General features: G+C 14.7%; 2 protein-coding genes across 2 annotated transcripts, besides 33 other annotated features; one reads left to right on the forward strand and one right to left on the reverse strand. All coding sequences in view use genetic code 6, as the record gives it.

Moving 5' to 3' along the window:
- The first annotated feature begins 571 nt into the window (after positions 1–571).
- Positions 572–609: a microsatellite.
- A 523-nt stretch (positions 610–1,132) lies between these two features.
- Positions 1,133–1,178: a microsatellite.
- A 1,334-nt stretch (positions 1,179–2,512) lies between these two features.
- Positions 2,513–2,554: a microsatellite.
- Positions 2,555–2,715: 161 nt separating this feature from the next.
- Positions 2,716–4,351, reverse strand: IMG5_033320 (hypothetical protein; the record flags this gene model as incomplete). The annotated part of the gene is made up of 5 exons (XM_004039056.1): positions 2,716–2,876; positions 2,937–3,122; positions 3,167–3,772; positions 3,949–4,065; positions 4,334–4,351. Coding segments are annotated over 5 exons (1,088 nt in total), but the record flags the coding sequence as incomplete, so codon positions are not given.
- Positions 3,858–3,932: a microsatellite.
- An 18-nt stretch (positions 4,352–4,369) lies between the features above and the next one.
- Positions 4,370–4,416: a microsatellite.
- Position 4,417: 1 nt separating this feature from the next.
- Positions 4,418–4,493: a microsatellite.
- A 185-nt stretch (positions 4,494–4,678) lies between these two features.
- Positions 4,679–4,734: a microsatellite.
- Positions 4,717–4,796: a microsatellite.
- A 54-nt stretch (positions 4,797–4,850) lies between these two features.
- Positions 4,851–4,916: a microsatellite.
- Positions 4,917–4,965: 49 nt separating this feature from the next.
- Positions 4,966–10,522, forward strand: IMG5_033330 (phosphatidylinositol-4-phosphate 5-kinase family protein, putative; the record flags this gene model as incomplete). Its single annotated transcript, XM_004039057.1, has 10 exons — positions 4,966–4,999; positions 5,729–6,086; positions 6,165–6,288; positions 6,336–6,380; positions 6,463–6,562; positions 6,669–6,727; positions 7,150–7,269; positions 8,275–8,308; positions 9,754–9,863; positions 9,968–10,522. The coding sequence occupies 10 exons, from the start codon at positions 4,966–4,968 to the stop codon at positions 10,202–10,204; spliced, it is 1,221 nt and encodes a 406-aa protein (XP_004039105.1). The 3' UTR covers positions 10,205–10,522.
- Positions 5,448–5,507: a microsatellite.
- Positions 5,481–5,506: a microsatellite.
- Positions 5,517–5,549: a microsatellite.
- Positions 5,690–5,724: a microsatellite.
- Positions 5,691–5,726: a microsatellite.
- Positions 6,384–6,439: a microsatellite.
- Positions 6,578–6,626: a microsatellite.
- Positions 7,309–7,349: a microsatellite.
- Positions 8,183–8,253: a microsatellite.
- Positions 8,204–8,271: a microsatellite.
- Positions 8,230–8,272: a microsatellite.
- Positions 8,231–8,278: a microsatellite.
- Positions 9,058–9,119: a microsatellite.
- Positions 9,330–9,363: a microsatellite.
- Positions 9,398–9,491: a microsatellite.
- Positions 9,417–9,487: a microsatellite.
- Positions 9,871–9,932: a microsatellite.
- Positions 9,891–9,950: a microsatellite.
- Positions 9,891–9,954: a microsatellite.
- Positions 9,894–9,966: a microsatellite.
- Positions 10,411–10,448: a microsatellite.
- Positions 10,523–10,609: 87 nt separating the features above from the next.
- Positions 10,610–10,757: a microsatellite.
- Positions 10,613–10,707: a microsatellite.
- Positions 10,758–11,653: 896 nt separating the features above from the next.
- Positions 11,654–11,752: a microsatellite.

Below are 11,752 nucleotides of genomic sequence, written 5' to 3' on the forward strand. Positions count from 1 at the left end.
TAATAAAATAATTATAATAAAAATAAAAATAATATATCTATATATATATATATATATAATATTTTAGCTATAAAAACATATCTTAAATAAATTAATTTTACATATTAATTTTTAAAAATAAATATACATATATATTAATAAATAAATAATATAATAAAAATAAAATATTTATTATAATTCTTATTATTTATAATCAAAATTTAAAATATATTAAAACAACAAAAATCATTAAATAAGCATATCAATAATATCTTTACAAACTTATTCACCGTAAATTTAATTAAAACCTTTTTATTAAAATAAAAACATCAGCGAACTTTTTACTCTAACAACTGAAGTTAACTAAAATCTAACCTTGTAATGAGTATCATCAAAAATATATTCTTAAATTAAATTGTAGGAAAGTATGTAATTTTGATTATTAGATACACATTTTTCATATCTGGAATAACCGTTATCTTTTCCACTATTTTCTTAATATTAATAAACTATTTATTTACTAAAAGGGTTAAAAATTTCGAAATAATTCCCGTTTTTACCTGTCCTTATCCAAGCTATTTTTTCCCTTTCGATATCTAATAAAAAAATATCTAATAAACAAATATTAATTTAATCAAATTAATTTCCATTATTTTCATTTAAAAGAAAATTAAAAGGGTAATCTTCCTCTTATACTTAAATAGGATTTTTAGAAGTAAAATCGAATATTTTTAACAATGGAACAGGGTTTTTTTTCAAATTAATTAAAATTCCCGCTAAATTTTGTTTAAAAGGAAAAAAACATTAAACGATTCCGTTTATACTTTATTTTAAATTAAATCTTTGAATTTATTCGTTTTTTTAAATATTCCAAATATAAAAAAAAACAGGAGAAAATTCAAAAAATTAGGAATAAACACAAACTACATCTTTTTTATTGAGAAATTATAAATAAAACATTTAGTTTATATCTCTGTTTTCAAAAAATGTTTATAAATAATTATTCTCAATTTTTAAATCAAAATTGGTTAGAAAATTTTTTTGTGTTATATTTAATATATAAGAAACCTTTTAATAATATATACATATTTTATTTATATTTATTTATATATACATATATATATATATTTAATTATTTTAGATAATTTTATACAAAATTTTGTTTATTATTAAAAAAATATTTATTTTTATTATTAAAATTTCTTTAAAAAAAATTACTTCGAAAAGTACTATATATTTTGTTTATGGCATTACTTATATTTATATACCATTTTCTAGCATATCATTTATATTTTCTTTATTTCTATGCTCTTATGGAATTGCTTAAAGAGTCGGAATTTTTATATTTGATTTTTAATAATTTATAATGAATTAATTATAGTTAAAAAATATTATTTGATTAGTTTCTATTGTTATGTATATTATGTAATCTTTATCATATACGTGTATTTATTAAATATATTTATGTAAGTATGCTGTTTTTTAGTTTTCTATTTATGAATTTAATAAATTAACTTTTATTACTTATGAATCTGATAATATAATTAAAGCTTTGTAGTTATTTAAAGTTACTACATGGTCGATTTTTTATTTTTTTGTATTAAAAAATGTCCTTAAATAGTGGATATTCTATCTTTTAGTATTTAATAAGCTTAGTTTTCGTATTTATTCATAAATTTTTTTTATATATATAATAATTAAAAAAATTAGTAACAAAAATAAAAAAGAATATTAATTAATTAAAAATAATTTTAAAAAAATTATAAAAACATACTTTATTAAAATAGTATTTAATAATAATATTTATAAATACATTAAAATTATTTTATTTTTTGTGAAACAATTTTATTTTATTATTTATTAAAAAAAGAAAATAAAAAATAAAAAAATAATGTATTCCAGACATTAATAATGTAAACCAGTTTCAAACTAAGAAGCAATAAGAAATTAAAGAAATATAGGCTTAGATTTAGGCAAAGCATTATTTTTCGCTATCAAACATTAAGATTATGAACATGCAAAATAATTATTAGATTAATAAGCACCAATAGACCGTTGTTATGAAATAGAAGAAAAAGTATACAGGACTACAGCAAGTATGCTAGTGAATATTATTTGTTAGGCAAGATTATAAAAAGGTCATAGAGAAATAAGTTATAAAAAAGCAGATAGGCTATTAGATATATTTATTTAATTAGGAGTTAGTCTAAGATGCACTTGTAGTAATAAATTTGAACATAGATGTCCTTTATTTGTGGCTTTAAAGGTTTTAAAAATTAAAAATGAAGAATAGATTTTATTAGTTTAAAACTAAATTGTTTAAAAACTTATTATTAATGGAGCTAATATTAAAGAACATAATTAACCTCATAAAAGCTATAATCTACCAAAATTTGATTTAGATGGCTTAAGAGCATATTTAATTACAAAATAAGACTAATTGTAAAATAAAACTAAATGATTTATTATTTTAAATAAATAGAAAATTATATAAATATATATATATATTATTTATATATATATTAATAAAAACATAAAAATAATATATTTTTTTATAAAAATAATTTTTTTTTTTTTTTTCAATCTTTTTTAAGCTTTTGTTCACTTTCAGATTGAAATATCTATTCTCTAGCTTTTTATTATTATTTTTATAATAATTCATCTCTTTTTTTATTAGGGTCTGGAATATTAGTAGGGAAATTTCTAAACATTTTCTTTATTTTTTTATTCAAATAATTATCCTTGAAATAAAAGGCGAAAATCAAAAACAATAAAAAAGTCATTACCGAACTAAAAATAGCTAAACCTAAAGATTTATAAAAATTATATTTTCTGAAAAACATATTTTCAATTATTTCTACACTACTAGCACATTTTACAAATGCATTTACTAATGTCTTTATTTTTTTGTAAAAAAATAAAATAATAAATTATAATAATAATTAATATATATGTACAATAATTTCATTTCTCCTTAAATTTTATATTTAAACAGTAGAATCACCCGAAAAAAGAATTTTTAAAGCCACACCAATACCGTAAACTTACATTTTTCCAAAAACTTTGCATTTTCCACATTCTACACAATCCATAATCCTTGTAATATTATGAATGTAATTTTGATAATATATTTTTGCTTATTTCTAATGTATATTTATATATATATATATATTTTCTAATAAGTTACTCCTCTTATAGAAGTAAAAAAGTCCTTTTCTTAAAAAGGATGATCACATTATAAAGTCGTTATATCTAAAATATCATTAATAATGGTTTTTACATTAAAATCTTCAACAAAATCTCCTGTATTATAATCATAATTTCTCAAAACTTTATCAGCCCTATTTATCGCCCTTAAAAGCACAGTATAATAAAAAAGTAAGTTTTAAATCCTTTCATGATAATCTCCGACTTTCTAAAAATAAAGGGGCCAATTAGGTACATAATTTTTATTCTTCTATTCGAAATCGTTAAGGTATAATTCACATAATTAGGTACTCACACTAGCATGTAAACCACTTAAAATTCTATTTAGGGTCCTTTCTTCTTTACACATATCTTTTTCCTCACCTTTAAAACAGTTTTCCTCATATATTAGCTTCCATATTTTCTAACCTTAATAACCAGTATAGGCCTCTACATTTGTTTTCAAATCTACATATGTTCCTTCATCTTTTTCAAATTCTTCTACTCTCCAAAAGTATTCGTCTTCATTTGTATCTTTTTCTATTATGTTGGAATTATGATAATTTTCAGTATGTACTAAATCTGTTTTTTTCCAAGGAATAGGAATCTATATATATAAAATTATTATTATTAATTTTAAATAAATAAGATTAGATATTTTTATTAAAAATATATAAATGTAAAAATAATTGTATATATTTATATTATATATATATATATATATAAATATAAATATATATATTAATATATTTTTATATATTTATATAGTTTTTTATTTTTTACGTTATTATCATCACATTAACATACAGCACAGCCTTGGCTTTTACAATGACCTTCTATTGTGAAAAATTTACATTCAGATTCTATATTAACTTTAAATGTCCGGAAAAATTTTGTATGCTTTATTTTTTATTATTATTTTTAATATTATTAAATATATATTTATACTGATAATTAATTTAATTTTGGATATATTTAATTGTTAATTTTTTTTATTATTGATGCATCGGTACAGAATTCATCTATTTTTCCTTCAAATTTAAATTTCCATTCTTTCTATTTTTTTTAATTTATTTATATAATTGTAGATTTATTTATATAATACTAAATATAAAATTAATGAATAAAAAATTGCAATTATAGACCATATAACCATTAACTTTTTTACTATTTATATCCCACTCATTTATATAAATAATGTTATTAAATATAATATTTATAGTTATATATAATGAATTTATAGAAATATAAAATTATTATTATTATTATAATTATTATTTATATTATTATTATTATTATTATTATTTTATTTTAATTATTATTATTATATACCTATTATTAATGAATTATTTTATTTTTTCTTTTTTTTTAAAAAAAAATATTAATATATATGTTTTTTTTTAATGTTTATTAAAAAATTTTATTTTATTTTACTTTTATTTTCAATTTATAATTTATTTGGTAAAATAGCTATTAAATATTTTATTATAAGATAATATAAAGATATTATTTAAAATAATAAATTAAAATAAATATATATAAAAAAAATGAATATAAAAAATAAATAATTTATAATAAAACATAATTAAATATATATAAAATAAAGTTAATTAAAAAAAATTAAATAATATCAAATCAATTTTATAGACAACTTTTATAAAATAATATTAATAAAACAAAAGGATATAAAAAAAATGAAATAAAATAAATAATAATATAAAATAAAAAAATTAAAATAAAATAATATAAAAATTATCTATTTTAAGTTATATCCAAAAAAGATTATAATATTTTATAAAAATGTTTAATTCATATAATAATATTAATAACAATAGTAATATTTATATTATCTAATATATGTAAATGAAATTATTTCAAAATATATATTAACTTTTTGATTAAAAAAATAAAAAATATATGTTATAATTAATAAATTGCTTAATTTTGGTATATATATATAATTATTTTTAAAATAATATTTTATAAATATATCTAAAAACAATAAAAAATTTTACATAAGTTTAAGATATAAATATTTATTTTTAATTTAAAGTTAATTTTTTGTATTTATTTGGTTTATAACATATATATTTTATTTAATAAAAAAAAATGTGTTTTTAGAATGGTTTATTGAAAAAATAAAAATTTGTTTTTTTTAATAAATAAAGTTGTTATTAAATGATATTTTATATAGACACAAAATTATATAAATTTTTTATTTTGAATAAAAGGGGGAAAATTATATTGAAAAATTATAATTTATATATTTTAATTTAATTTAAAAAAATAAATAAAAATAAATAAAAATAAACTACAAAAAAAAAAAAAAAAAAAAAAAAAATTTTTTTTTGAAAAAATAAAAAATAAAAAATAGAAAATAAAAATATTAAATTTATATAAAAATTTTTTATAAAAAAAAAAATGAGAGCCCATTCACATCATTTAAATTAATAATAAAAATTATTAGGACATAAAAATACAAAAGTTAAAATCTACTTTTTGAATAAATAAGGTTTTTTTAATTTAAAAAAATATATATAAAAAAATATTATAAAAAAAAAAGAATCCTGGGTTGATTTAGGAGTAGGAAACATGTACCATATAACATAATTTAATGATTAAACTGAAGAATAAGAAGAATTTATAGCCGTATATGCTAATAAAACAGACGAATTAGTCGAAACTACAGAACTTGATTAATAGGAAATAAGTAAATTAGTCAGAAATCTTGAAGAAAAATTAATAATTTAATTTCGTTTTAATCCAGAAAACTATTATGAAAGGCAAAATGGTAAAATATAATTTGTGACTTAAATATAAAATAATTAAATAAAAGATACAATAGTAATTTGTAGAGAAAAAGTAACATCCTTTGAATTTGCAATAAGTTTTACTGATTCATAATAAACAAATGAATTTTGGTTTATTTTATTTTTTATTTTTTTTTAAAAAATAAACAAAAAATTATTATAGATGTATTTTTTTATTTTTTATTTTAGGGAATATATTAAAAAAAATAACGGAGTAAATATAAATGAAGGAAGTTCTTATAATGATAGAAATTATGGAAATATAGAACCGGAAATGCCTTCACATTAAAGCTTATAAGAAATATTATAAAGTGTAAAATATTTTTTTTTTTCTTTAATGCATTATATTTAATATAATAGTTTGATAGTGATTTCGATTTCTATGTTACTGCTATTATGAATAAAGTTTATATATATATAAATATATATATATATATATAATATATATATATATATATATATATGTATTTTTTTTAATTTTAAAAAGCCAGAATATATAAACAAATTATTTGAAATTTTCGAAGAGTTAGAAGATTTGGAAGATTATGAAAAGCTTAATTTAATATATTAGATTGTTAGAAAAATATGTATTTTATTATTTAATATATAAATATATATATATATATATATATCTATTTTATAATATATATAGTATTTTCAAATGAATAAAATTAATTGTTTATTTAATGAAAGAAATCATTTTTTATAACTGCCTTGGTGCTTTGGAATGTATTTATAATAAATTAAAACCCGTAAAAAAATATAAAAATAATATTTTTTTTACGGAATATAAAAAAAAAAAATTTCAAAAAATATAAATAAAAGTTTTAAATATTTTTTTTTTTTTTTTTTTTTTAAAAAAAAAAAAAAAAAAAAAAGATGAAAATGTTAATAAAGAAAAATAAAATTATAGAATTTAATGGCAAAAAGAAAATAGATATAAAGAAATAATTCCAATATAAAATCAAGATATTCTAGAAAAAATACATATAAATTATAGATTATAATATTTGAAAGATTATATTATAAATGCTACTGTAGAAGAATAAATTAATAAAATATTTAATTAAGTAAGTAATTATTAATATTAATTTTTTTTTTTTTAATATAAAAAAATTATTTTATATATTTAATTATATTATTTATATATAAAATACAAAAATTTTTTAAAAAGATTATATTTAGAAATAATATTGATATATTAGAATATATTAAATAAAATGAATTTATAAAAGAATTCAGTGATAAGTTTTTTAATAATTTAAATGACTCTATATAATTTACTAGTGAAATTGTACAAATATTAAACAATCCAAATTTAGTAAAAAGATACAAAAAAAAATATATTTAAAAAAAAATTAGTAATTAAAAAAACCTGAAATAATAGATTCTTTAAATAATAACTTATTCACTAATTTATATTTTAAGGCTTTAAATATAATATACTAAGATCCAAATATAGATTATATGAAAAAAACTAAATAATGTATATAATTAATGGAAGCTTTAACTATGATGGCTTAAGAAAATAAATGCGCTTTGATAATTTTATTATATGGGAATAAAAAAAAAGAAAGGAATTTAGAAAGTATTGCATTTTTTAAGTAAATTACTGATTTATTTTTGAGTTAAGATATAGGAGTTTAAATTTAAATTATAGAAATCTTTAGGTTAATCTGTGAATATGCAAAGTAGAACGAAAATAATGGAGATTTTTTAATGGAAAATATAATGGAATAAACCGTTAATGAATTTATTTTGCCGTGTTTGGGGAAATATAAAGAAACGAAAGATATTGATAGTGTATTTATTAGCTTTGTGGTGTAGTTTTTAGAGGTTATTTGTATTTTTGATAGATTAAATCCTTGTATTTTTAGAAATTTTTTAATTGAAAATAAAATTATTATAGAATTTTTTAATAATATGAATGTTAAATCAAAAGTTATTTAAGCTTCTTTAATAAAACTTGTTAAGAATTTACTTATTAATGATTAGTTTTTAATTAGTTATTTTATAGAAGAATAAATTATTGATAACATTTGGAATATTTATAAAAATAATCAAAAAAAATAAAATCTTATAAATTCTACATTTATGGAATTTCTAAATTATACTCTCATTAGTAATGCTTAAGAATATAAATTTCTTTATAAATATATGGTAAAATATTTAAATATATTATAAAAATATATATTTTATAAATATAAATATATATATATATAAGTATTTATTTTAATTTATATTTATATATTTAATATTTTATTTTAATTTTATTTATTATTTTTTTTATATTTTTTAGATTAAAAAATACGAAAAAGAATTGATTGAAAAAAGTTAGAAAAATTATATATTTAAATAAATTTGTTAAAATTTTAATAATGAGAAGCTTAATGTGTCTAATAGTTTTGATGAATATTAGGGTTATAATAATAATTTTGATAGTAAAATTAAGAATATGTGGTAGTATAATAGTTAAGATGATATAGATAAGGATGAAGATAATAATATATAAAATTATAAAATAGAAGAAAAAAATGATATTGAGTCTTTGTCGTTTTTTTATAATAAAAAGAATTAAAATTTTGATAATTAAATAAATTCTCATGTAAATAATTTTAATAGATAAGAATATGACTTAAACGATAAAAAATATGAAAAAGAAAATAATGGTAATTAAGATGATTAAAAAAATAATAATAATAATAATAAAAAAATTGAATAAATTTTAAATTCTGGAGAAGAATAAATAATAAAAAAAATTAAACATTGAAAAAAATAAAATATTTAAGAATATTTAAAGAAAATAAATATATATAATTTTTATATTATATATTGAAATTTAATTAATAAATTATATATATATATTATTAATAAGCTTTATTTCTTTTATTATATTTTTTTTTTATAATATGTAAATTATATATTCATTAAATAATTAATTGCAATTTTATAAAAAAATATATTATAAAATATAAAATAAATATTCATTAATTAAATTTTTTATATATATATATATTTTATTTAAAAATTGAATGAACATTCTTTTTTGTAAAAAATAAAAAAAATATAAAATTTTTAAATGTATAAATATATATTATTTATAATAAATTATAAAAATATATATATATATATATATATATATATTTTACATAATTATTTATGTATTTAATTTCTTATATTTTTAAATTTTTTATATAAAGATTTTAATTTAGTATTTTCTTTTATATATTTTTGAATGACATAATTTAAATTTTAAAAAAAATTATTATTTATATTGTATAATTATTTTTTATAAAAATATAAAATTTATTTTATTTTTTTAAATTTATTATATTTTAAATTTAATAATAATTCATTTTTTTTAATATTTTATTTTATTTTAAATTTTCGTTTTAAATATTTCTCAATAAATATTTTTTTTTTTATTAATTTTTTAATTTTAATTTTTATATTGAAATTATTTATTTAATTATATTAAATTTTTATTATTAAATATTAATTTATTAATTATAATTTGTAATATAAATAGTGATTAAAAAGATGAAAATTGGATGTTGTAGTTTAATATATAAAAAAAAAGATCTTAATCAATTTTTGATATTTAGAAATTATCATAAGATATCCGATTTAGCTAATAAGAAGTATATTAATTAAAACAACAGTAAATAATTACAAAAAAAACAAAGAAATTTATATGAGTATTTTAAAAAAAAATGCTTGTTATTAATACAAAAATACAATAAAAAAAAAAGATTTATGTAAATGACAAATTAAACAGGAATTTTAGATAGAGAAAAATTTAGAGATTCAATAGGAATATTAGGATTAGATTATGTATAATTTTCAAGTGATAGAATATTTAATGTTATAGCAGGATAAACAGGAATAGTAATAAATATATAAAAATATAAATACATATATATATTTATATTTATATATATATTTATATATATATATTTTTAATATTTTATATATTTTTTTTATTTTTATAGATTACTTTCTCAAAATTTCTTTAGTATTATGACATTATTATTAATGGTGAAGAATCTGAATAAATTAAAATTTCGTTTAAACTTATTGACGTTTAATAAAAAGGATTTTTTATTAAGGAAGATCTTTCTTCAATGATTAATAGCATTGTTCGATCTTGGGCTGCATTAACTTAGACATAATTAAATTAAAAAAAATTTAATATTTAATAGATCATATATTTAATGTTATGGATTTGAAATAAATTGGAAAAGTTTATTTGGATGATTATGAAAAAGCAATTTAAAAATATCCTGATTTATTAGAAATATTTGACTTTTTAAATAAAGGGGCGACAGATTATGTATAAAATGATTAAATTAATAAATTATATAATGAAATTTTTTAAATCGAAAAATAAATCGATAATTTGTAAAATTTTCTATAGGGAGATTCTGATATATTTTAAGAATATAATAACTAAGAAAATATATAATAAGAAAAAAGTCCTTATTTTAATCGTTTTAATGGAGATACTTAAAATAATTAGTTTGAAAAAAAAACTTAATTTAATGATTAATATTTATAAAAAAATAATTTTATTCGCTTTAAGATTTTTAAAAGAATGAATATAAATTATAAAAAATTGAATTAAATTTGATTACTTAAAAAAATAATGAAAATTTATTAAAAAAAAATGATAATTTAAAAAATAATGAAAATTTAAAAAATAATGAAAATTTATTAAAATATAATGAAAATTAATAAGAAAATAGTCAAAATCAAAAAAAAAAAATGAAAATTAAAAAAAAATAAAAATAAATGAAAATTCAGCAAATGATTTTTATTTTTAATAAAATAATAAAGATTTTTAATCATAAAAAGACGATAATTTTTCAAAAAATACAAATGAATAATAATATATTTAAAAAAGTAAAGATTTATAAAATTTAGAACAAAGGAAAGAATAGTAAAATTTTACATTTATAAATAATAAAAAAGATTCCGTTTCTTTAATAGAAGATTCAGATTATATTCAATTATAAAATCAAAATTCATAAAATTAAGAATTAGAAACTGCCCTATTTGATATAAACTTATAAGAAAAAAACTAAGTATGTAGTATATGTTAACATTTTTAAAAATAAAACTAATCTATGAATATAAAAGCTTCTTTTGGCAAAATTATATAAAATTTAAAAGGTGATTAGGATAGTTAAATTTAATAAAGTTCTTCTTTTTCAGAAGACTTAGACGAAAAAAAGCCACAAGAAGAAATTTAAATAAATTTTGATGTAGAAAATAAATATGAAAACAAAGAAATAATTCGGAAATTATAAATTACATTAAATTAATTAGAAAAAATAAAATAGAATTTAAGATAAATTCAATAAAATAAAGAAATAAATTAAATAAAGAAATAAAATACTACAAACTAAAGTTAAAGATATAGTATTTTTAAAAATGATAATCTAAAAAAATAAGAAAATAGTGCTCCTAAAATTTTTTAATAATCTTTATTGCAAAAATAAAGAAAAAGTGTATTTTTGGAAGAAAAATTTTTTTAAAAAAGACAAAAATAAAATAAAAAACAGTACATGGTACTTTTTGGTCACTAAGATTGGAATTTAGTTTTAAATATGATGATTGGAATAAGAATGAGTGTAAAATCAGCATCTACTAATATATACGAAAATGTAAATGAATAAATATATATATAAATATGTATATATATTTATATATATATATATATATATATATATATATATATATATAATATATATATATATATATATATATATATATAT

Source organism: Ichthyophthirius multifiliis, assembly GCF_000220395.1.
Source record: "Ichthyophthirius multifiliis unplaced genomic scaffold scaff_1120509249799, whole genome shotgun sequence".
Taxonomy (NCBI): Eukaryota; Ciliophora; class Oligohymenophorea; order Hymenostomatida; genus Ichthyophthirius; species Ichthyophthirius multifiliis.